The following is a 26,967-nucleotide window of genomic DNA, read 5'->3' on the forward strand; positions in this document are numbered from 1 at the left end:
GTATTGTTTTGTACTTTCCGAGGAACAGGGATCCTGGAACAGCTTAGTAAGATGTTTCTGATTCAGGGTCTCTCATGAAGACGGAATGAAGCTTTTAGCTGGGGCTGCATCATTTGAAGTCTTGACTGGGGCTGAAGGATGCAGTCCCAAGAAAGGCTCATTCACATGGCTCTTGGCTGAAAGTCTCAATTTCTTGCCACGTGGGCTTTTCCCCAGGGCTGCGCCTCGGTGTTCTCAAGATTTGGCAGTTGGCTTTCCAGAACAAGTGATGACGTAGTCGAAGCTGGAAGCCACAGTGTTTTGTTACCCAATCTTAGTAGAGATAGTCTGTCTCTTTTGCCCAGGTACATCGTAGGAGGGTACTATACAGGGTGTAAAACCAGGAGGCGGAAGTCACTGCGGGGACATCTTAGGGGCTGACTTCCACACTCATTTACTGTGTTGTAATTAATGTTTATTGGAGAATGACAGAGAGAGGTAAGAGTTGGCCTTTGGGGAGACACAATAAAAGATTTGATTTGAAATATAAAAAAAATTTGAGCTTCCTAGGTAATATTTTTGTTAAGTGTATATGTAAGGTATTTTAAAAAATGGGATTCTCTTTACATATAACAAATAAGATGGATTAATGTGAACAAATTAGTTTTTTTAAATCAATGTTAGATCTTAATCAGTTTGCATTTTTTTCTTTTTCATTGTGTAAGTGGTAATTGTATACATTTAAGTTTGCTTTTTGCCATTTACATCCTAATAGACACATCATATAATTTTAAATTATAATCTGTAGTTCTCACCTTTTGTGGTTGTTTAAGGCAGGATGAAGAGCCTTGTTTTGAGAACTCCCACGTAGCACAAGGGGCCTTTGTCAAAGTGAAAGCCTGGAAGATAAAAAGCTGACATTAAAGTGGATGCCTAGAATGCTTAAAAACAAGATTTTTCATGGAGTTCTGATCCACTAGAGATTTTGGACTCTTCAGGAGAGTATCTCCATTTTTCTCATCCTATTGTTCAGGATTATGTGAGAAAGTGGCAACTGTGTTAAGCTATTAACTATTAACCTCTGGGATGAATTGGAGATAATTTTGGCTTTTGCTCAAATAGAATGAGAAAGAGAGCAAGGAAAACATTTCATATTCTAAATTAAGATATATAAGTAAAGGTATTTCAGTGCCTTGGTTGAAACAGTAAAAAAGGAATAAGGGAAGTGTAGCCCCAACTGGACACAGCAGGAGGAGAAGGGCCAGGATGAGGACAGGAAGTGTGAATTGAGTCAGGAGGAGTGAGAGACATCTAGTAAGCCGAGAGCTTCTATATCTTGGGCCTAGATGTGTTAAATGAAGCTTTGCCATGACCAATTATTTTACCAGAATAGAAAGAAACTAAGTATATCAGTATATTTCAACAAGCTTAATTCTGGATATTTTAGAGTTACTGGGCATTTAGGAGTGGCCCCTGTTACTAGGGATTACTGCCAGTAGAGAACAGATAACACAAATAGGATTTTTTTCCTTTATAAAATGGATATACGCTGCTTAACAGTCTTTGATAATCACTTGCATATAACTTAATATCTGGAGCTGTGTGTGATTTAAAACAACCATTCTATTATATCTCTTGATTTTGTGGGTCAGGAATGTAGTTAGGACTCAGCCAGATGATTCATCAGTTTTGTGTGGTCTCTGTGGAGGTCACTCTGTAAACTTCAGCTGGAAGATGGGCTGGTTACAGGGTCTGAGATGGCTTCACTCATGTCCGGCACTTTGGTAGAGATGGCTGGAAGGCTGGGCTCAACCGGGAGTGGTTGACCGGAGTAGGCACATGTGACGTAACCAGCATAACAACCCTAGGATGCTGCAATAGCTAGGGATAGACCACGAGTCCCAGAGAACATGTTCCAAGGGGGCTAGATAGAAGCTTTATAACTGTATTAGTTTCATATTGCTGTTAAAACAAATTACCACAGATATAGTGGTTTAAAACAACACCAATTTATTCTCTTAGTGTTCTGGGGGTTTGAAGTTCAAAATGAGACTTAAGCGGCTAAAAGAAAAGCATCAGCAAGGTTCTGTCCTACTGGAGGCTCCGTGGGAGAATCTGTTCCTCGTCTTTTTCAGCTTTTGGCATTCATTGGTTCCTGGCCACATCACTCTAATCTCTGCTTTTGATTGTCACACCATCTCCTACATTGACCTTTTTTTCCCCTCCCGCTTACGAAGACCCCCATGATAATATTTAGAGTAATATATAATATCCTACCTGGATAATCTCACTCTCTCAAAATCCTTAATTTAATCGTACCTGCAAAATCTCCCTTGCTGTATAAGGTAACATATTCACAGGCTGGAGGATTAGGATGCGGGCATATTTGGGGTCCATTATTCAACCTACCACCCGACTTGTTATGACCTTGCTTGGAAGTCCCAGAATGTTGTTTCTGCTGCATGCTCTTGGTTGAGCAAGGCACTAAGGCCAGTCTGCATTCAAGGGAAGGAAACTTAGGAGGAGGTATTTCAGGTAGACGACCACACCTCATAGTTACAATTTGTTCTTTCTATCAGTACATTTAAAAAAAATGAACCATACCCATTAGAAATCTTGTATTACCTCTTTCTCTATTCATATATACCATTAACATTAGGTTTCGGTTTGTTTTAAGAAATTTGAACATTAGTTCTTGTGCTAAGTGCTAGAACGGTGATTCCTTTTATATACTGAGATATGTAAGATTCCTACCTCCACATCAGTATTTCTCAACACCGGCACTTATGACACTTTGGGCTAGAGAATTCTTTGTTGGGACTGTCCTCCTCCGAGGATATTTAGCAGCATGCCTGTCCTCTACCTGCTAGGTGACAGAGGCGCACTCCTACCCACCTCACCCCCAGTTCTGGAAACAAAATTATTTCCAGACGTTGCCAGATGTTCTGTGGAGAAGACATGGGCTAAGGGGAAGAGGAGGGTAGCAAAATTGTCCTGGTTGAGAGCTGTTCCTGTCTGTGAAATGCTGTAGGCTGTTTCTTCTTCAGTTCTCTGCCTTATCTCTCCTGCCTGTCAGTGTACCTGCTTTGCTTCTACTCATTGCTCTATTTCACATTTATTTGTCTCTGGATATGGGCAGAGGGGTAACTCCTTACCTCCCTGTCAAATTCCTCGCCTCTCTATCAAATAAAGGAGCCGTGTGAAACTGTTTTCCTTGGTTTTGATGTCTCTTCACTTCTGAGTTCTTGACTAAATTCTAAATGTTAGCCACTTAGAAAATATGGCTTCAAATAACTTCAACACTGCTGTAGTGTTTAATTCACCACTAATTAATTCGTTGTTGTTCATTTCAACAGTCACTCACTTACTGCTAACTTTTTTACAGCGATCATGACAAGCAAATTTTTATGAACAAATTGGTGGATAAGAAAATTGAAATAATATAAAGTTTGCAACTATTTAATAGGGTCATCCAGAACTAATATTCAAGATAGGGATCTTGAATATTGGGAATAACCTGATATTAAACCAGTAATAGTTTTGGTTTTTCTAGAAATAGTGATGAATTTGTGTAACCGCACTTTTGTCTGTTTGTTTTTTGTGGGGTTTTTTTTTTTTGGCATGTCAGTGTAAAGGCAACTGGAATAAATAGATGCTAAATCCTCAAGTGAGGATTTTATTAGCATTTTTCTCAAGTCAGATGAATTGATTGGTATGTAGATTTATAGGACTCTCCCCTTGTTTTTGACTCACAGGTTTATGTCTGCTTTAGGTTAGTGAAAACAACCACATTAAAAACAAGAAGGTGGAGCCCTGACCCGTGTGGCTCAGTTGGGCGTCGTCCCGCGAAGCGCAAGATCGCTGGTTTTATTCGAGGTCAGGGCACATGCCTGTGTTATGGGCCAGGTTCCCAGTTGGGGGCCTGCAAGAGGCAACTGATGGCTGTTTCTCTCCCTCTCTTTCTCCCTCTCTTCCCCTCTCTCTACAAATAAATAAAGTCTTAAAAAAGAAAACCAAGATGTTAGATGTTAAAATATAATAACTTAATTACCTAAAATTATCTGGTAAATGAGAGATCTTCCAGACAAAGGACTTTGCAGGTAACAAGATGTCATTCCTCTTAAGCTTGGAAACCTTTACTTTGATAGCTTTTGTTGGAAGCGTATTTGAATGTACTGCATTTTTCTGTCCCTTAGTAAAAGCATAATGGGCATAATTTGGCTTCTACTAGATGTCGGAGTCCTTATATACTGTATTTTAATACAGTGATTTTCTTTGGGGCTACTTCTATTTGTAGACACACTAGTCATCGTACCACGTGCCTCGGGAACACTGTGCCATTTCAGTTGGCAGGCTTTTTAGACTCTGTCATAGTAAAATGTGCTGGGCTTATAGTACCCCTCCCCCCCCCCAGTGCCTTCAGACTGTTCTGCTCTATTCTCATTCATCCCTTGCGGTTGTGGTGAACTCTTTTCTGCTGTGTAAGGCGGTCTGCTTCTTGGCATCTCTGTTATTATTTCTAGCGTGTGCTCTTTGTCACTCCCCCATAGTGTTTGTTCTTTTTCTTTTATTCTCCTTTTGGTTTTGATCCCCTTATGCTTCTCAGTAGGGCTTAATCCTGACACACATTTCAAGGTCATAGACCACTGCCCTCCTTCGTCTTTCCAGCTAGCTAATTGCATCTATCGCATTGTTATTGATCTGTGACTCTTCAGATCCCACACTGAAGATCCTGTGTGTACGTTTGCTAATATCTGGATTGTGGCTGTTCAAAGGGTCATTTAACTGAGGTATTACTATTTTTGGATCTTAAAGTTCTGGGGAATTTTATATTATAATGGTTTTCTTAGTTGGTTTAGTTTAGATTTTCCATTTTCTTTCCGAGCTCTAGGGTAGATTATTTAGTACACTGTATTATTAAAAACATTTGAAATTAAAAAAAACAGCCTGGTATTTTATAACACAACTTCTGAATTTCTGTTGTAAAATGGTTCTTATATTTTATTTACTTATTTATTTTTAATTTTTAAAGACTTTATTTTATTTTTAGAGAGAGGGGAAGAGAAGGAGAGAGGGCGAGAAACATCAATGTGTGGTTGTCTCTTGCATGCCCCTACTGGGGACCTGGCCCACAACCCAGGCATGTGCTCAGACTGGGAAACGAACCAGTGACCCTTTGCTTCGCAGGCCTGCGCTCAATCCACTGAGCTACACCAGCCAGGGCTGGTTCTTATATTTTATAGAAGGCATTTTGCAGCTACCACTATTGCTGCTAATACCATCTTCACTACAATTACTTAGCAATTATTAAGTATTCATTATATATCAAACATACTGAACTAAATGAGTTTTTATGTAATTATTTTGTTTACTTGGAGAGAAAAGGAATGATCTCTGTTCTATAGATTAAGAAACTGAGGCTAAGAGGAATTTGCCCAAGGTCCTGTAACCCACGTGGCAGACTAGAGTTTTGTAACTTAGCTTTGTTTGACTCTAAAACCCCTGTTTTCATTACTACACCTTTCTGGATATTTTTACCAGGGTTTTTTTTTTTAACACATGCTGGGAAAAAAGGTTACACCTCAAATGCTAAATAGAAATAACATGTCTTATTCTATCTTTGGTATATTTGTACAACATACAACAGTCAATACAAAAGCAAATATGGTATCAATACTTTAAAATAAGGGAAATCAAAGTAAAATTTGTGTGCAAAAAAGTCTGTAAATTGTATGAGGAATTTGGGAAAGTCAGAAAACTAGTATTGGGGACTCCTAACTATCATAAATTTCTAACCTGTACTCTAATTTTTCTTCCAAATTTTTAATGAGTTTTATAAAAGATAGCTAACATACTCTTCATGGAAGAGCTTTCCAAACTTTGAAAATTTGTTTACTCAACAAATATTTATTACTCTTTCTATAATGTAATAGACACTGTTGGGGGAACATCAGAGAATTAACTTGACATTATACCCTCATGAAGCTTACATTTTTGACTAAGGAAAGATATGTGTAGTATAGTAAACAAATAAAATAATTATAGGTAGTCTTTGCTGTTAGGATGCACAGAATGATACTTACTTTAAATAAGGTGATCTGGGAAGGCCTTTGCATAGGTAATATTTAATTGGAAGTGAAGGGCTGAGAAACCAGTCATTCAGACAGCTGGAGGAAGAGCATTCTGAGAAGAAGGAAAAGCAAATACCAAGAGCCTGAGATAGGAAGGGACATGGCAGAGCATCGGAATGGACAGAAAGCAAGTAGGGGTGGAATTTACGAGCAAAGTGGAGTGTGGAATGAGATGAGCAGGTAGACAGATGCCACATTAGTCAGGGTCTTCCTCAGCAAACTTTAGGAAAGCCACTTGAGGGTTTAAACACAACAGTGTAATAATTTAAAGAGCACTTTGGCTGCTAGTGGACTAATGCAGGGTGCAAATGCACAAGCTGGGAGACCACTTGGGAAGCTGTCACGGTAGTCTAGGCTAGGGGTGGTGCTGGATTAGACTAGGTGGCTATGGAGTCTGAGAGAAGGAGATGATTCAAGGTATTTATTTGGGAGTGAATTGATGGGACTTGCTGATGGGTTAGAAAGGGGCAGGTAATTAAGGGGAAGAAAGTAGAAAGTGAGGACTTAGGTTTCTGACTAGTGATTGAGTAAAAGATGGTCCTATTAACTGAGGGAGAAGTCTAGGGAAAAATAGTTTTGGGGACAGAAATTAAAATTGTTAATTTTGGACATGTCAAGTTTAAGATACCTTTGTGAATGGACATATCAAGTAATTGGGGGTATGTGTGTGTATATTTATAACATAGATCTGAAACTCATAGGGGAAGTTTAGGCTGAAGATGTTAAGTATGGGTGTCCACAATTGTATGTCTATGGAGAAGAAGGTCCAGGAGAGAACTCAGAAACGCTAATGTTTACTGGAAGGGAAGAGGAAGAAGAACCAGAATTCGAAGGAGACTGAGGAGTTTCCACAAACTTCCTTCCCACAGGAAGGATAACAAGAACGGTGGACTCCAGAAGCTAAGTGAAGAAGACGGAGAAATGATCTGATGCTTTAGATAAGTCAAGTGAGGGGAAGACCATGCGGAAAGAAGAAGGCGCATAGGATTTAATAACACAGAAGAGCCTGATGTCTTTGTCAGAAGCAGTTTCATAAGAACTGTGTCAGCTGAGGAGGGAGTGTCAGTAAAGGATTCAGCTCTTAAAGGGGACTTTGGATAGTGCTACTGTAGTAGCTTGAGTACTACTGAGATTTTCTCTCTACTCACAGGTTAGAAGTCTGAACTTATTTTAAATATTTGCTACTAGTATACTCATTTTTTTTCAGACAGTCCTGTGTAGAATTCTAGTTCATCAGAGAAAAATAAAATACCGCAGGTAAGCATATCACACCCCTTTTTAGCAGCATTGTACAGGAAATATGTAGGCCCTTTAGCAGGTAAGATCTTTTTATTTTCTTTGGTAAGTAGCTTATAGAAGTCAAGAAGATGATTTGAAACTCCCTTTTTCAAATTACGATATCTAAGAGCTGGGGGTCACACTTTTTTCCAGAGTACAGGACTTTCATTGCTAAAACTAAGAGAGTTCCTGGCAAACTGGACAATTGGTCACCCTACCTGACAGTATTTTTGACCTTCTCACAGATTAAAGCTTTTGACTCATAGGAGAGATTGAAAGAAGGATCCAGGTAGAATTTCATGGTCCCTCTGCACGGCCACTTTTCTGCTCCTGAAGGTCTGCACCCACGCGGGTGCTTTCTTACGATTCCCTCTTTTACCGCCTTTTGTGTCTGGTGGGGTTTCTGGTGAAAGAATCTGCAAGAAAGTGCAGACTCCCCCAGTTTCTGTGGATGCTAGTGCCTTCCCACTGTCCCACCAGCCTGCACTCTGCCTTCTCCTGTTCCCTTACTGCTCTAGCTGTGCCCTTCTCAGGGTGTCTGGTTGCACTGATCCCAAGTAAGCAAGTGCTAATGTCCCCTCTGTCCTTGGAGGTGCTTGCCTCTCTTTTAATTTAGGCCAAGTCATTTGCTCTGTGACTTCAGTTCTCTTCTGGGTTGGGTTAGAAATAAGTCATGAACTTGAATTCAGTTTGACTTGGTTTCAGGTGAGGGCGGTAGCAGTGCTCTTTGTAGCTCCCTGCATCCCACGGAGGAAACTTTGCTTCACAAAGTTTAAAGTACATATAAAGTCACCTGGGGATCTCTCTTACTGAAACGCAGGTTCTCTTTCGGTAGGTTTCAGATAGGGCCTGAGATTCTGTGTTTCTGACACGTTTCCAGTGATTTCAATGCTTCAGGTCCAGGGACCACATTCTTCTGAGTAGCAAAGTTATAGAAGATGGTTTTGTTTTGGTTTTAAGGTGGGAGAGAGTTAAGGTCACATATAAGGTCTGTCCAGAGGAATCCAGCCATGTAATATGAAAAAGAGAGGCACTGAAGAAGACACGAGATATAAGATATATGGTACATAGGACAATGACACCTCAGTCCCCTTCAAAGTTGGCACCTTGGGACCTCACACAGTTCTCCCAGCATCTCTTCCACTGTTCAAAACACTCTGCAAAATCCTTTGTTGGAATTGCCATCAGCTGCCCTGTTGTATTTTCCTGAATCTCAGTGACAGTCTGAAATCTCTTTCCTTTCAAAAGTGATTTTAGTTTTGGAAAAAGCCAGAAGTAACAGGGTGCCAAGTTTGGGCTGTAGGAGCTGAGTTACCTGGGTGATTTGATGTTACCCCCCAAAAAATTCTGCACGTAATGTATGAGCAGATGATGAAGCTGCCCATAGCTGCAGCTGTCTTCGCTGTATTGCCCCTCTCAACTGACAAGCAATATTGAAGTAGTACTCCTTGTTAATTGTTTGGCCTGGAAGGGCATAGTCTTGATGTACAACACCTTTCCAATCAAAAAACACAGTTAACATGGTCTTGATCTTGCTGTGACTTTGCCGCACCTTCTTCGGGCGTGGAGAACCAGGCGACTGCTATTGGGACGACTGGGCCTTTCGTTTCAGAATCGTAGCCATGGACCAACGATTCATCCCCATTTATGATGTTCTTGAGGAGGTCTGGTTCATTAGTAGTGGTTTGAATCAAGTTGTTAGCAATCGCAGCACAGTGTTCCTTCTGCTCTGGTAGCAGAAGCCATGAACGAATTTTTATGCCAAGATCCTGCGTCAAAATCTTGGACACAGTGGTTTTTGGAATCCCTAGATCAGCTTCTGCTTCTCCCACTGTCTGTCGGTGTCCTTGTTGACTGCAGCCCATATACATTCACCATTCTCAGGTGTTCTGCTTGCTGCAGGCCTTCCAGAACATTGATCACTTTCAGCAGGTTTTTGACCATCTTTGAAGCATTTGTGCCACACTTTTGTTTGTGCTGCACTCATTGCATTGTCGCCAAAAGCCTTCTGAATCATCCGAGTGGTTTTTGCAAAGGAATGTTCAAGCTTAATGCAAAATTCGATGCAGATTCATTGCTCTACTCTCTCATTTTGAATGTGACGGCCACACAGCGCACATGCTCACTCAACAGCATCTACCGCCCCCACTGACTAGTACAGTGAAGTCCTCATTGTGTATTCCAGGCCACTCTCCTTGGCTGCCAGGTTACATCGATATCACAAAACAGTTCTCGTTATATTAACAATGGCTAGACTTTTTCCAGACAGACCTCATGGATAAGTTCAGGCATGATTGAATTGTGAAAGAAAACAGGCAAACAGAGGTGGGAGTGATAATGTAAGATGTGGTACTTTTGGTGAGCTGGCAGAATTTTATATTTGTGTGTGAGAAAGGTCTTGTGGTTTAAAAATCATCATCTAATTTTTTTTTCCCAACGAGCATTCTTAAAGACATTAGAAAAACTTAATTGAAAACACTGATTTTATAGCCATACAATGAGAACTTTTTAGTGTAATTGTACTTTTCCCACTTAACTTTATATTGCTTTTTACATTTTGAAACAATCTCAAGTTTATAGAAAAGTTTTAAGTGTAGTACAATAAGCCCTGCGCCCAACCCCCCGCCCCCGATGTTTGAGAATATGTTGCTGACGTGATGCCCCATTATACCTGTCACTGGTTAAGTTCCTTGGGAAGCAGTCTCTGGGACGCTGATTGGCATGCAGGACATTTGTTGGGGCGTGCTGTTGGAGTCCTAACCTTAGGAAGAAAGGGGGGAAGCAGGTTTGGGCAGAGGCAGGAGTAAAGTGATACAGTCTCAGTGGACTCAGCTGACCCCGTGGAGGTTTCTAGAGATAGAATGACCCCCTCAGTGTTGTCCTGAGTTGGGTGAGAGGTCTTCTGGGTCTCTGCCTCTGTGTAAAGTAGCTATTGGACTCATTTTCACAGAGGTGGATGGCCCTGGGCCGGGTGCAGAGCTTTGGGAGAGGCAGCGTTCTTTGGGTGGGGCAGCATTCTTCAGCTGGCGCAGGCCTCCAAGGTGTGGCAGTGTTGAACTGCCGCCCTTTGAGAGACTCCAGATGTGCAGCCAGAGGAGCCTGGAGAAGGTGATGAAAAGGATGAAGATGGTCCAGAGGAGCTGACTCTGGTACAAGCTTCACACTAAAGGAACTCTCAGAGATACTTTATGACACTGAAAATACAAAGGATGGAATGTGTAAGCTAATCCAGACTTAGAAAGGAGTGTGATGGCTCACCAGGGCCTAGGAAAGAGGCCTGCTCCACATCGTGTTATATGAAGAGAAGAGCGCTAGCGCTGTTGAAGCTACCTTTGGTAATTTTTTATGAAGAAATAATAAAACTTTAATTGTCGGTGTTTCTAATATTTTAAATTGTATATTAAATAAACATTAGTTTAGTATATATAATGTACACTAAATAAACATTAGTTTTACTATTTCAATTTTTTTTGTATTTCTAACTTAGTAGAGAAATTTTTTTAAAAAATTTCATTGCAGTGTAACAGACATATTAGTTTCAGATGTACAAGATAATGATTTGATATTTGTATATATTGCAAAATGATCACCATGATAAGTCTGGTAAACACCTGTCACCGTACATAGTTCCAGACTTTTTTTTCTTGTGGAGGTTTTAACGTTTGGAAAAAAATTGTAAAGGTCACAGCACAATTGTGATTTTCTGCATTCAGCATGGTTTCAGCTTGCACTGGCATTTTTAGAGCCCCACACTATTGGGCGAGGTGAGGACTGCCTGTATTGTAGCATGATTCACTTCAAAAGTTCATGTACACTTTTTATTTATACATATTTTATTTACTTTATTGCTTGAATACATTTTGATTGTAAAATATTTTTAGCAGGCAGATACCCCAAACCTGAGATTGCCATTGCGAAGCCAGCGAAGAAGGCATCATCAGCAGAGGTCCCTGATAGTTTTGGTATAGTGCAATCTTAACAGTGCCGATTGTGCATCAGACGTTTATTGCAAATAGCAGAGCATCTGTTTGGCAGAACTTTGGACTTCTTGCTGCTTTGAACTAGCATGCTTTAGTTTTAATGATGATTTTTTGCATCATTGTTTTAGATTGTCTACAGAATATTTTTTACTATCTAATCCTAGACTCTGGATATGATGGAATAATAATTGCATGTTTAATTAACTGAAGGATTAAATTTATGACCTTAACAAAAGACAAAATCATTTATATTTAATTATATTTAAATAGTGTATTTTAAAAATTGTTGTAATAACCCTGGCAAGGTACTTATAAAAAGCAACAAAGATTATTAATTTCTTTAGATGAATGAATAGGAAAAAAGACAGGGAAAAACACAGGGAAACCTTCAGAATATATATTGTAAAGAGAAGCTATGTTTACATAACTGAACTTCAGGAAAATATATTTTAAAAATACATTCTCGAATAATTTGAAAGTCACATAATTTTATTTTAAGACCATTCATGAAAAATTTTTTTTTAGATTCAATCTCCATATTGCTTGAGAGGGAGGAAGGGAGGTAGATGGGTAGGTATAAAAATAAATATTTCCTGTTGCTATTTTATTTTTTATTACTATTTAATATAGATACATTACCTAAGAAGTATGACACAGTATATGAAAAGGAATCAGAAATATTTTATGGACCAATTGAAATTTTAAAAGGATAAAGGGTAAATACAACTTAGTTTTCTTAGGCTGTATGCAGGGGAGGGAAAAAGTAGATTTGCAGTTTCTATGAAGAAGACATGCAGGTTAAATAAATAATGATACAAGAATAAACTCTGTGTTTTGTGTACTTATAACTGTAAACCTACTTTTGCCAACCCTTGTATATAGTGTTGAGCAAACACCAAACTGTAAGAACTTCGGAGAACCAGAGGCATAATAGTGTGTGTGTGTCTGCACACATACATATATGTGTATGTTAACATATTAGTACATGTCTGCAAAAATCCCCCTGTATACTTTGCCACTTCTAATGTCATTCTAAAATTAAAAATTTTAACCACAGTGTATATGTAGAAGTTAAAAGTTTAATGCAAAGGCCTCTTGTAGAATAAAGTTTAAATTTTGAATTATTCTGAAGATTGTTTAGTTAGCCCTCATTTTTAGGATCATGTAGGAAAAAAGTGATACTTTTTTTCACTAGGAGGTAAGGAGCTGCCGAACAATAGCTACACCGATAGTAGGACTTACCTGTCAGTGATCACCTTCTGAGACTCCGTCCGTAGCTGTAGCTCTACTCACTGCAGGGTGCTGCTTCTTGAGTGTGTAGGTGGTGCACCTGTTTTTTAAGTCCTGCTAGTTATGCAGTGGACGCAGAATCGTAGAGCTAGAAGGGATCACAGAGACCTAAATTCATTTGATGTACCATGACTTCGAGATCTTGAGGGTTTATACATTATAGTACTGTCTCCACACCTAGTAAGTAAAAGTAACAAGATCTGGTTTTTAAAAGTTGTGCTGTTGTTTTAATATCTCAGTCTTTTTTAAAAAGGAGTATCATTGTGTGTAGGAATTATTTTTTGTCTTCCTTTGGTGTGAAGGAAAGGAAGGAGTATAGCCTCTGTATTAAGAAGTACATATAATTGTCCCAAGTACACAAGTTAGGCGTGTAAAAGTAACCACTATTCAATAATATGTTTGATTATCAAAAAACCCTCTATGAAATGACAGCTATAAGAGAAATACGAGTAAATTGTTATGCCTCTAGTGTTTACTTTTTCTTAAGTCAGAGGTAAACAACAGGTTAGCGAATGAATGAGGGTAATGAAGATGATGATTCATTGAGCACCATCGCCTTCCTCATCATTACTACCGGGCAACTTCTGTTCTCAACTGTTAAGCCCCTGGCCTGCCTCAGCCCAGGAACTGTGTAGTTGCCCTTAAGTAAACTGGGTAGCAGTCTAGTTTGCAAGAAGCGCCGGGTCGTGTGCTATGTATCCCAGGAGGTTAATGAAGTGACAGTATCATGTGATGTATATAGATTTCTCTACCACATAATGTGCAGGAAACTTGAATGCTAAATAAAATTACAAAATTACACTCAATTTCTTTTTTGGGGTCTTAGATAAAGCATATTTGAAAATAAATTTTAAAGTTGTTTTATAATTATAGTCTTTATTTTAAAAGACAAAACCTGTTGATTGAAATTTACTAAAAAGTTAAGTTCCTTAGTATTTTTATTTTTCAATTTGGAATATCAGTTTTTATATTTCTTGGAGATATTAATTCATTTATTTAAAAAATATTGCTGTGTAGCTTTACAAACTCGTTTTGGTGCATGTTTGATTTCTTTTGCATTTAATATGATTTGCTTAAGTTATTTTTCATACAGCATGGTTTGCACTTTAAGTTTGTATTTTTTAGTGTTATATGAGGTCTGTCCAGAAAGCATTCAGCCAAGTAATGTGAAAAAGAGAGACTTTCTTGAAGAAGATACAAGATACAAGAAACATTGTACACAGGAAAGGACACCCCAGTCCCCTTCAAAGTCTGCACCTTGGGACCTCACATAGTTCTCCCGTTTGCCATCAGCTGCCCCGTTATATTTTCCTGAGTCTCATGGACAGTCTGAAATTTCTTCCCTTTTAAAGATGATTTTAGTTTTGGGAAAAGCCAGAAATCACAGGGCACCAAATCTGGGCTGTAGTGGGGCTGAGTCACCTGGATGATTTGATGTTTTGCCAAAAACTGCACAAGACATGATGCATGAGTAGGCACGTTGTTGTGATGAAGCTGCCAACCACCAGTTGCCCACAGCTGCAGCCTTCTGAATCATCCGATTAGTTTCCTCAGAGGAACGTTCAAGCTCGATGCAACATTTGATCCAGATTTGTTGATCTACTTGCTCAGTCTGTTGAATGTGACAGCCACACAGTACACCTGCTCACTCAACAGGTCTACCGCCCCCACTGACTAGTAGAGTGAAGTCACCATTGTCCACACATGCGCACTCCAGTCCACTCTCCTTGGTTGCCAGGTTATATCAATGTCCTGCAAACTGTTCTTGTTATATTAACAGTGGTTGGACTTTTTCTGGACAGACTTCGTATATTTATTGTAAATTTTACCTCATCCATCGGAACTTTGGTTCTATTAAAAGCCTAAATAGTTATTTATAATGTTCAGAAATATAGCCCCTAGGTGATTGCTTAAATGCAGTAGTTTTCTCTGATCTGACCTTTTTATAACTCTCTTATTAGACCAAATAGTAATTTGTGTTGCCAAGTCTATACCTATGTACTTTCTTGGGAAGCTGCTAGGGTAGGGCCTGCAGCAAATATTATTAGGTGGTCAAAAGAATAGAAAGTAGATAATTGGTCACTTAAAGAGTATTTAGTTTTTTACAGTGAAAGGTATAGCGTGTGCATTAAACTGTTCTATGTCATTCAGGGTGAGGTTGCTTTGGTACTTACTAAGTCTATTATAAGTGATTTTGAATTTCCCCTTGATTTGTGATCTTATATTGATTTTTACGTCCATGGTAACAGACTGAAATAAGTTAGAATGTTTAGAATTACCATTGCCGTGAACGTGTAATAGAAAACAAGACTCTTTATTTTTCAGATTTTTTTTTGTTTCAAGTTTGGATTTACAACTTGTAAAGCATGGTTAAATTTAATGGGATGTTTTACAGTGAAAATGACAAACCATAGTTTCTATTACACAATGTACTAGCACTTCCTCTGTATATACCAAGGGGCTTAGTTGTGTTTTCTAGCATCATCACGGTACATACGTTTTGTTTTATAATGGAAACTAAAATGTAGAAACTATAGGTGTTCCATTTATATTTCTTCTATGTCAATTGCTGAGAAGCTGTTATATTTCTGAGTGTGATTGTGGAAATGTTTATTTTGCATTTTGTTGTTAGGTATAAACAAATTGTTTTTTTGCCTTTTTACGAATTGACTCTTTTATCATTTAAACCTGGTTCTGGTAATATAGTACTCTTTGTCTTTAAGTTTACTTTATCTGATATAAATATAGCCATTCCAGCCTCTATAAGCTTCCTGTTTATGTAGTGTATCTTTACCATCCATTTACTTTCAACCTATTAAAGTGTAATTCTTGCAGATATATATTTGGGTCTTGCTTTTTGCTTTTTGACAATCTCTGCCTTTTAATTAGAGTGTTTGGTTCATTACCATTGAATATAATTATTCATATGATTAGATAGAGTTTTACTATTTTACTATTTGGTTTCTGTTTGTCCCTGTTTCTTGTTTCCTGTTTCTATTGACTTAATGCTTTTTGGAATTCTCTTTAGGTTATTTATTTAGCTTTTCAACTATGTTTTCATTGCATTTTGTCTGTGTGGTTGCTCTGGGCATTACAGATATGCATTCTGAACTATTAAGAGCTACTGTTGTACCACTTCGTACATGTTGTAGAAATATTGCAACCAAATTACCACTTGGTCCATTTGTAACCCCCTTTACCCTTTACTCTCTGATGTCATATGTATTACATCTACAAGTTATAAACGGCACAAGGCCATGCTGTAATTTTTTGCTATAAACAGGCAGGTTCACTTAAATTACTAGAAAAAGCCCTGGCCGGTGTGACTCGTTTGGTTGGGACATGATCCTGTGGACTGAGAGGTTATGGGTTCAATTTCCGGGTAGGGCACATGCCTAGGTTACAGGTTTGGTCCTGGTTGCGTGCATACAGAGGACAACCCATCCATGTTTCTTTCTTACATGAGTGTTTCTCTCCCTTTCTCTCTTCCCCCTCTCTAAAATCAATAAAGTAAAATCTTTTAAATTACTAGGAAATACACATTTTTTACACTTACCAATATTTACCATTTCTGATGCTCTTCATTGTTTTCTGAAATCCTGCTTTCTAACTGGTATTGTCCCTTAGTCTGAAGAACTTTCTTTTGCATTTCCTGTTTTGCAGGTTGCCTGGCAACTCATCCTCATAGTTTTAGTTTATTTGTGATATATTTTGCCTTCATTCTTGAAGAACCATTTTTCTGAATATATAATACTAGACTGACATATTCACATAGTTGTTTTCCTGTATTTAATGTGTCATTTTTTTCTGACTGCTTTCTTGTTGTTTTTGTTTTTTTTTTTACATTATTGGGTTTCTTCATATTTACTAGGAGTTCACTGAACTTCTTGTAGCTTTTGAAAGTTCTGTCTTCCACCAAATTTGGGAAATTTTTAACCATTATTCAAAAAAATTTTGTCCTTTCTCCTTGTCTTCTGGAACTCCAGTTACTGAAACCCTGGTTCCTTATTTTTTAATCTTTTCATTTTTCAGACTGGGAATGTTTACTGAGAGATCATCGTGCTCACTAACTTTCTCTTCTGCCACCGCCATTTTGATTTTAATCCTTGTCTGCGTTGTAAGTTTCAGATCATACATTTTTCAGTTCTCAAGATTAATTTGGTTCTTTTTTATAGTTTCTATTTGAACATTTTTCATTTACATCTTGAGTATAATTTTAATTGCTACTTTAGAGTCCTTGTCTGTTCTTTCTAACACTTGAATCACTTTGGTTTGGTCTTTGTCTACTTTTTTTTCCCTGAAAATGGGCCATGTTTTCCTCTTTCTTTTTGAAGTAATTTTATGTTACAGAGACTCTGGCTTCTGTTTTATTTTTTAAAGTATGGATTTTAAAAATTTGTTTTAGCAGGCAATTAATGGTTAGGTTTAGACTACAAGCTGTCTCTTGGGCTGAAGATTTGAAGCTCAAATCTTTAGTTATTTCATACTTAGCTAGGATTTGGGGGGGGTTCCCTGCATATGTGTATGATTCATAGATCAGCCATATCTTTGAATATCAATTCAAATATCTTCAAATGGTCATTCATATTCAAAATGATCACTTTATAATTTAAAAATTTTTGATGGATACTTTCCATAAAATTTAATTTTACATAAAACGTCCACTTTCTAGCAAGCATTCCTTTCATGTTTCCTCTTGTTACTCCTCAGGCTCTTTGTGAAGCAGGAGACAGAATCTGTACTTTGATTTTACATGCAGCTCTGTGCCAGTGGTTTTCCTTTCTGCTCTGTCTCCTTTACTTTATGTTTCTTTCTCTTAAAAATTATTCTTTCATTACTTTTAATTTTTTAATGCTTTTTGTGTAGTTGGAAAGAAAGATTAGGAACTTATGTACATTATTTGCTTTGTATCTCTTTACTGCAACACATTATACATTTGCCTAGCCCTAAACCTTAGGAGTTACAAAATATCTGAAATATTTTGGTTAATATGTAGCGAATCTGAAGAAGTCAAAGCAAGCACACTATGTACTCATTCTATTGGGAAGGTCCTGCCTGTTGAATTTTTAGATGTTCCAAGATGTTCCAGTCAATTGACAGGGGCTTCTGGCAGCGTCAGAGCTGTAGTGATGGTAAGACTAATGCAGCTGACAGAGAGTTCAGGTCTGTAACCACTTTTGCACGTTTGCCTCTCCAGGAAACTCTGCACCACAGTGCTGTACTGTATTCTTTGTTAACAATTGGAAAACTATTTGCATACCTTCAAAGTAAATTTCGAGGTAATACTGCCAGTCGAAGAATGGAGGATATATTTGAATGAGATGTAAAATTCTACAAAAGATTAGCTTGTCTTTATTTCCTAACGCTTCTAAAAGAGGAAAAACAAAACTTCAACTTGTATTCTTAGAACTATGTGAATAACACAGTAATTGTTTAACTCTAGGTTTTAGTGTGTTCCTCATTATAAAGCCATTGTGGTACTCTATGCTTTTTTAGTAACGTTCACAAATATGATTCAAACTCCATTTTTTATATAGTTATAAATGGTTGTTTATTTGCTTTTTGCTTTCTTTTTTAAAACTAAATTCTTCAGTTTTTATGTTGTCATAGATTATACATAAATATTTTAGAAAATGGATACTTAGTTTTTATTGTGCTTCCTTGGGAAACCTGGTTGTATTAAATCTTTAGAGGAGAGCAATCCGTGCTGTGTGTTTTTCTTATTAGGTTATCGATTAATTGTGTGGGATTGGATGAGGATGAAGAAGGTACAATAGGATTCTTTACCATTTTACCATAGCTTACTCTTGTACTTATACAGATGGTGAGATGGTAGTTATTGTAAGATTAGGTAGGTTGCTTTTTTGTAATTATTGTTAATTTTTAGATTTAATGATGGTACTTGAAGATATTTATTTTGATATATACTTGAGAAAACTTTGTGTTTATTATGACATATATTACAAGTAGTATATTGTTACTTGTTGAATAATACCCTATATTTTTAGCTCATTTTATTGTGTAGAATGTTCTATATTATCTAGTAATACAGGTTTCAAGGTTCAAAATATTTAGTATATTATCAAGGGAAATTAATTAAGGAACAGAACACAGTCATTATGGTAATTGCTTCAAAAATATTCTTTTTCTATTTTTAAAGGACATCTAGGTCTATTTGAATATTCTTTCTTTCTTTGCTATCAGTATTCATTTAAATATAAATTTCTTAAGTCATCTTGGGCTGCCATCTTAAAGAATGGTAGCTGTATTTTTGAAGTTTTTAAAAATGTAATTAATGTAAACAGGCTTATTCTACAGAGGCAAGGACTTAAAAAAAAAACTCTGAAAAGCAAATGATTTATTCAGGATTAGAGACTCAATGGCAGGCTTGTACCTAAGCTCAGTTTTGTTTTCTAGCCTTGTATTTAATCCATACCGAGTATTTTCTGTATGGATAATTTTGGTCCATTAACTGAAAGATAATTTGTGAATGAACTTTGATATTTTCCCACTTTGTAAATCTACTGGTGTTTTCTTCACTGTAATAGAAAAAAGAAATCATGCTACAGTAACTAATTCTTGCCCTACACCCTTTTTTCCCCTTTAGAAAAATTGGAAGCTCCACCGCCCACCCCAGGACAGCTGAGATATGGTAATGGTTCTATAATTGTTAAGTATTATGCATCTATCTTTTGGATTTGAACTAACTATTATCAGTCATCAATAGTACAAAAGAGTCAATAAATTAATTCTTTCCAGATAGAGGGGGTTATCTCACTTATTATGCCGAAGCAAAAACTTTATAAACTCGGTTTAAGACATATCACAGTATTATGGCATTTCTAATATTGTTACCCATATTTATTATTGTTTAAATATTTTACCATCTCGAAATAGAATTACACTTATCATAGAGATTTTCCTAATGTCCAGGAAAAAGGATGTATTTACTTTAGTTTGGATTTAAGTTGGGCAATTGCCCAACTAGAATTACTAGGCTCAAGGCTAGGTAGACCTGTTCTCTGGTGGAGAAAACCTTTCTGCTTACAGTTTGTGCTAGTGAGGAAAGTAGAGTCCATTTAAGACCGACCACCAGGAAGAAGAACCTTTCGATGCTGCCGGCGTGCTGTCCTTACTCTTTATGATGGGAATTCATATTCAAAGGCTAACACTGAAGTAATGTAAAACAGTTCGGGAGCTTATTATAAAGACAGTGGAAGAAGAGAATTATTTATTGGTGCAGCGAATTTTAGTAGGTTTTTAAGTTAAAGCTAAATATGAGATGTGATTTGCTGATAACTGCTGAGTTATAGAATAATATTCCCTGAAGGAAATTGAAGAAATTGCAAATTGAAAGGAGATCATTACATACTGGAGAGCAAACATGTAATTTTTAAAAACCATATTTAATAGTGCTTTTTTCTCTCAGAGGTAGCATATACTTTATGTTAGAAAGAAGTAACTGTCCCCAAATACCAGAGCAGCTTAAGAATTAAGACTTTAGGTAACCTTTCCTGATTCGAATAGCCTACATTCGCACGTCCTGTATGCATAGCACTATGTAATACTATTACCATTTTTGGTCGTATTGAAATGAACTATTTATGTGAGTGTCATCATACTCACACAACCCGAGGGCTGGTAAACAAGTCTCATTTGTCTTTGTATCTCAAGTGCTTAGTGGAGTATTCAGTACATTTATTTAACCTTTTGACAATTATGTTTTTCCTTTGGGTTGAAAATAAATTTTTATAGGTCACATTTATCTAGGTCTGAACATAAAAGTTTGATATATTTTATAATTCAAAGTTAGAATAGCAACCTGCCTTGGTTTTATTGACCAAGTTTTTACAAATAGCAATTAATTTAATCTTAGTTTAATAGCCTTAATACACAACTGTAAGATATTTGTAACTGGACAGTTTTAGAGTTGCCAAAATGTTAAGTCATCCCAAAGGTTTCTAGTTACTTTGCCATATTTATATTTAAAAGACAACTGGGAAGATGATTTGGGAGGCTTTTCTCCAGAGATATATTTAAGTAGTTTTTTCTTCACTGTAAATTGTTTCATTCAGTAAATTTTTAAAATTTCATTGTCCTCTTTTGACCTATCAAATCTGTATTATATATTTTTGGAAATTGAGATTGTGTATATGTTTTGGCTACTTATAAAATTTTGAGTGTTTAGTAGTTCAGCAACTAGATTTAGACAAAAAGTCAAAGAAAGAAGACTAGACTCTTTAATTGAAAAATCCTGTTTCATTATGTGCTATTTGATTTTTGTCATCTTTAATAGGTTTTAAAATAATATTCTTTACAATTCAAAGATGTGCTTTTTGTCTCAGACATTCTTACTTGATGACAAGAAGAAATCTGAAATGACCTAGGATATATACCGATTTCCCTTGATCTTAGTCTTTGATAGTCATTGTGGGTTGAGGTTATTTTTTTGTAGGTATTTTAGACTATTTATTAGCCTTCCCTGATTGCTTCATTATAGTAATACCAAACCTTCATAATTTCTGGATTATATTTTAATTATACTATCTGTGGATGTTACTGCATAAAAAAAAAAAACACCTCTAAACACTGAAACTGAACACATAGCCAATTGGTTTATGGGACTTTATATTTCGGATGTAGTATAAAACTAAGAGCTTTGATGTTTATCTAAAAAAAACCCTCCTTAGTTGAACTGATACTGACTATACCTTGGCAGTTTTATAGATGAATTAGAATAAAGTCTTTGAACTATCCCTAGCTTCTAATCTGTTTCACAGTCTGCCTTCAATTCTCTCAATCTGGAATTCTCTTCCTTTCCAGGTTAGTGGTCCTCAGCTTACTTAACTAATGTTTATGGAGCATCTACTATGCACTGGGCATTCTGCAATGTGCTGAAGATGCAGATGCGAATAGAGTGAGACTTAAGTGTATAAAAATTGTATAGGTGTCCTTCCTAGCCACACCTCTATTATCTCAGGTTATTCAGATTACATACAAGACAGATGAGGTAAGGTGTGCCTTTGGTAGGAAGAGGCCAAGTTACGTTTTGATTTAAATACAGTGTTGTTTGTTTATTGTTTGTGAAAGTATTCAGTGATACTGGTGCATTGTGAGGGGAAAAAAGACTTTGCCCATAGGCACTTAAAATATAGATGAGGTAATCACATTTTCCTAACGTTTGTTTAAAAAAATGTTTAGTGAGTAAAAGTGACCAAATAGCTTCCCTGAAATTTGATTCAGGGGATTTTTTATTATTTCTAATGCAGAGATCAATTTTATGATGTTGGCCTAAGTATAAGAGAGAAACAGATTGATGTCAACATCAATTAGCATGGTATTCATAATATTTATTTGCTTATTCTGCCATTAACTGTATGTAATTTGTGTGTGTGTTGCCAATAGAAAACAGAAAGGCCTAACACAATTGTTTTTACATGTTATGTGTTTTTTAATTTTTTTTTTCCTCAGTAGAGCTTCTACCAAGTAGCGAAACTACAGCAGGAGCAGAATCTTTTGGCTAAGGGGAATGGAAAGCAAATTCCAAAGCTTATCAGATCTACTTAGGAGACTTTAATCATATGGTCTGTTTTGTCATTTTAAAATTTTAGAAATCTTAAAATATATTTTTCTGTTTTTGATGTTTTTCAGTATTCATCCACAATGCAATACCTTTCATAGGGTTTGGCTTTCTGGATAATGCAATTATGATTGTTGCAGTAAGTTCTTTCTCTCATCCTTCTATTTTGAGTAAATGAAGACACTTGTGTGCTCTAAACTTTTCTAGTAATTTGCATGTTGTAGCTATTAAGTTTTAAATAGTATCATAATGAATGAAGCCATTTTTTACTATATTTTATGTTAATTACACTATAGCTCAATTTTAAAGCATCACATATATTAATCATTAAGACATTCTGGTAAAGCATGGACAATAATAAACACATATGTATTGCAATGGTCTATATTGTCCTGTTCTGGTTTCAACATTCTTATTAAAGAAAAAAGTTTGCAAAATTTTCTGATGTTCTTTAATTGTATCAGCAGTTTATGTCACATGTTATTTGATTAGTTCCTTGTTCAATTTCCCCATGCAAAAGTGTTTTAAAGGGTGTTTTCATATGGTCTGTCTATCCATTTGACCAGAAGATGTACTAAATTGAATTCAGAGCTCTGTGAGTATACACCTCTTCTGTCTTTGTTTCGCTGTAATGTTAAAAAGAGTGTTCCTTTTCTGTGCTCAGTGTAAGGGTGTTCTTTACAAGTGTTGTTTAGTCGCAGGGATGGTGGATTTCTCTTTTTGACTGTTACGTGACACCTCTTGTTAATGGATCCCAGTATTGGGTTCAGATTCTAAAGTCAGAACTAAGTCCGTAATGAAAGTGCAGCTGCTTGGAAACCACCCAGTGCCCCACCGGTTCTCTTCACTGACTCTGACTTCAATGAAATTCCGTAAACTCCAGCCCTTGGGTAGGACAGGGGTCCTCAACCCCGGTCCTCGGGCCTTCGCTCCTACTCCTGCCGCCCTGCCCGCCTTTCGCCCCCACTTCCGGCCCCCCTCCCGCCCCAATCCATCCTTATGGGTAGGCAGGTGAGTGAAGCTCACCTGAGCTCGGCGCTTAAAAACAAAAAAAAGTAATGATTTTTGGATTGTTGAATATGAGGAAAATACATATGAGAGATGCAAGGTTTTGAGGTTGGTTTGTTTTTTGGTGTTTTGGAGGTCAAATGGACGTAAATGGAGCATTTGGTTTCAAAATAGGGATAAAAGGGTAATTTACATTGTATAGATTATAACATTTGCTTACAGAGTATCTAAAATTGGTTCATTCAAGAATGGTTTTCTTTGCCATGTAGTCTCATTTATGTCCAGATTGACGGGAGTCGGGTATCCAGAAAGCCCAGCCATTTGCCCGGTGGAGGAATCTGACCAGTCACACAGCAGGAAGGCGCCCTGCTCCCCGCGCAGTGACATCAAATACTGTTACATGCGCACAAGCTGAAGGCGTTAAACACCCGTTGGGTAACTCCTTCACAGAGTAATCTGGCAAAGCCTTTAAAATATAATTTCAAAAGGCCAGTTTTTTTGACTGATTTCAATATTTTCCTAATATGTATGTAAGAACCAAATAGGCCAATTTTTGTATCTGTGGATGTGGAAAACTTAGCCAGTTAGAATTACACTGTCTTTTCTGAAATTACTAAAATCTGAATCGGTTAGATTATTTAAATAGTTAATGTAAGTAAGATCTAATTGCAATGAAAACTTCGTTATGATGAATTTATAAGCTATAGTTAAGACTTGTGTTTCTTCCACAGATTGTCTGAATTAAAGTCTGTGACAAATATTGTAATTTTACATGACTCACTCAATATTTTAGATTCCCTTTATTAACAGCTGCTAGCTCCCATGCTGCCATCTTAAAAATCTTTTATTTTTTTTCCACCTCATCAGGGCAGAGCTTAGATATTCAAATGCCAAAGACTGACCTCTCTGATACAGGGAAGTGCTGCGATGATACGAGTTGCATAAAGAGGGGCTCAGGGAGATTTTGCAGGGAGATCAGAATAGGGAAACTGGGTAGCTTTTTAGATCCTGAATAAGACCTTCACAGTATGGTCTTATCATTTGTTCGAAAATAAATATCTAAAGTGACAGATATCTGTGTTTAAATAGAGCCACCAACAAAACAAAACGCCCACCTTCTAGAGTCAAATTACTGTATCATTGTTCACTATTTTGTGTGTTTCAGGCCTTGTCTCATTATTAGTGTGAGAGTGGACTATTTTTGCAGGCCCCAGATGGTTGACTGCAATTTAGTGATACTTGTTTTTCTAGTTTACACTGAAATCCAGTTTCGGGGATTTATCACCAGGTTATCATTTATGTAATACTAAAATATTTAAGTCTCTGGCTTCAATACCTGATTGAGAGTAATAGGTATGGCAAAAATATTATCCTGGAACAATTGCAAACTAGTTCAGGGACAGAGAAATTTTCCAAAGAGGTTTTATAATACACTGCTGAGACTAAAATACATAAATAATGTAACTATAGAATCTATGAAAAGGGAAACAAGTGATCATTACTATTGTAAGAATTTTTTTCTTAAACACACACACACGGATTGCCTGCTAACACTGTTGTCAGACAGTAGTGAGTCACGAAGGTATTCGGTTCTGCTTCCCTATCGTGCCGTGGACATTTGGTACTTTCCTCCTTCTGAGGTGTGCTCTCTGGGCTGCTGCCAGCCCAGCTGTAGTAATAAAGACAAATTTATATATAACTTCCTGTGATAGGTTTGACCTTTTTTGTTAACTGCTATTCATACTAAGCTTTTGGTTCTGTAGTTTTTTAAATTATATTTTTATATTATGGGGATTTTCTTTTGTAATTTAATGGGGTTTAGGATTATTTTTCTTGCAACTTAATTAGGACAGAATTTGTTAGAATTCTAGAGTACATTAATTGTATTAAGGTGACAAGCCAGGTATAACTTTAAGACAACTAGTGTTTGATTTGTTTATAACTTCTAACTCTCCTGTTACATGAAATTTGATTTAACTATGGAAAAAAGTAAAGGAGTGGATTGTCTATTGCCTTCAACTGACTGACTTTATATGAAGCTTTTTATGCTTTTAGAAGAACCTTCAGCTTCCTTAAATTTAATTAATGATTAAGCACTTAAATACTTTTTTAAACACATGTATTGCAAACAGATTCTTCTTGGGTCATTCCTAATGATTCGTGGCTGTTAAAGATGCTGTATTTATTTTTCATACACTGTAACTGTCAGGTGCTTCTCTTCAGTGGTAAAACTCCAACGTTGTTCTGTTTTTGTATCCATCTATAAAGATACACGTCTTTATTCTTTGTGCCTATTCTTTGTTTTTATTCTTGAGAAATCTCTTTCTTTGGGTACCTTTACAACCTTGTAATTTTGAGTGCCTGGGAGACTTTTGTGCATCAGGTCTATGAGAATTAATTTTAAAGGGGTGGAACCAAAAGGCTTAGGGGAAAGAAAAGTGAGGAAAGCTTAACCCAGCTTCTCTTCAGTTTTACAAATAATTGATTAATGCAGTATTTCTACATACCAAATAGGGCATTCTTCATTCTTTTTTTTTTTCTTCCACAAATACCATCAGATTTTAAAAGGACTTCAAGCATTAGTTTTCAGGAGAGCTTTCAAAAATTAAGTCCATTTCTGGAAGCATTGCCCAAGCATTAGAATTGAGCTAGCACTATAGATCCTAGGATTTCTTCTTTAGTCTATGTAATTACCCATTAGAATACCTGTATTCTGCCGTGTGTAGAGGAATGAGATAGAAGTGGAAAGGCTTAAACTCTCTTAGTAAATGAACGCAGTGGAAATACAATGGAGCCTCGTTTTTGCTGAGGCCCTATTGTATTTACTGGGGTTTTTGCTCATAAATAAGTCAGATAGTCTCACTACTTAAAGACTGAAGAACTAAGTGTTATAAGGGTAATTTTTGAAGTTAATGATGTTTTGGGTTCCTACAAACTGGTTTAGTCTGTCTTTCTAATCTTTTAAAGGATAAATAACAATAGTATAGATGTAGCATTCAAAGTTCAAAATTTAGGTGAGTTTGCCGTCTTTGTGCTCGAAGAGCTTTAAAGCAGCTTTCTCTGTGGTGGGAAAATATAAATCCTAGATTCTTAACAAATTGTTTTCTATATGTGCTGCTGTTTTTTTATTTTTATGAAAACCTAATTTTAATAAAGAAAATATTTATGTTATTTCTGCATGAATGCGTATACTTAATTAAATGAATTACTGCATTGTATGTGCATATTTCTGCATATTTTTATATATAATTTTGCTGCAGTAACACATTTGACTATTACCTGTTTTTAACATGGGTTACCTGTTTTTATTAATGCTTTACTATTCCTTTATAGTCACTAGAACTCTACTATTTTAAGATTAAATTTCTTTGTAATCATTTTTCAGGGAACCCATATTGAGATGTCTATTGGAATTATTTTGGGAATTTCAACTATGGCAGGTATTTAACAATAGTAATACTATTATTGTATTGTCTGTATGTTTAAAAGCCATTTTAGTAGGGTAGGTTTAGAAGAGGATAATTTATTGGAATGAATTTACTCATAAAAATGTCTACTAGTTTGTCCAGGCCAGCATGGCTCAGTTGGTTGGGTGTTGTCCTGCAAAGCGAAAGGTCGCCGGTTGGTTGGGTTCCAGTCAAGGGCACGTGCCTGGGTGTGCACCCTGCTTCTCAGCTGGGGTGTGTGTGAGACAGTGGATCCGTGTTCCCCTCACACGTCA

The 26,967-nt window shown here is 36.7% G+C and overlaps 1 protein-coding gene across 3 annotated transcripts in view; it reads left to right on the forward strand.

Moving 5' to 3' along the window:
- TMEM65 (transmembrane protein 65) overlaps nt 1-26,967 on the forward strand; it is a 52,960-nt gene that overhangs the window by 14,367 nt on the left and 11,626 nt on the right. Inside the window, exons 3-6 of one of the 3 annotated variants that reach the window (XM_053929426.2) lie at nt 11,270-11,350; nt 19,266-19,310; nt 22,310-22,377; nt 26,632-26,686. In XM_053929426.2, the coding sequence (XP_053785401.1) occupies nt 11,270-11,350; nt 19,266-19,310; nt 22,310-22,377; nt 26,632-26,686 (249 nt within the window). The remainder of the gene's footprint in view (nt 1-11,269; nt 11,351-19,265; nt 19,311-22,309; nt 22,378-26,631; nt 26,687-26,967) is intronic. The other 2 variants (XM_053929427.2, XM_053929428.2) reach the window with 2 other exon arrangements.

Source organism: Desmodus rotundus, chromosome 8 (assembly GCF_022682495.2).
Source record: "Desmodus rotundus isolate HL8 chromosome 8, HLdesRot8A.1, whole genome shotgun sequence".
Classification (NCBI taxonomy): Eukaryota; Metazoa; Chordata; class Mammalia; order Chiroptera; family Phyllostomidae; genus Desmodus; species Desmodus rotundus.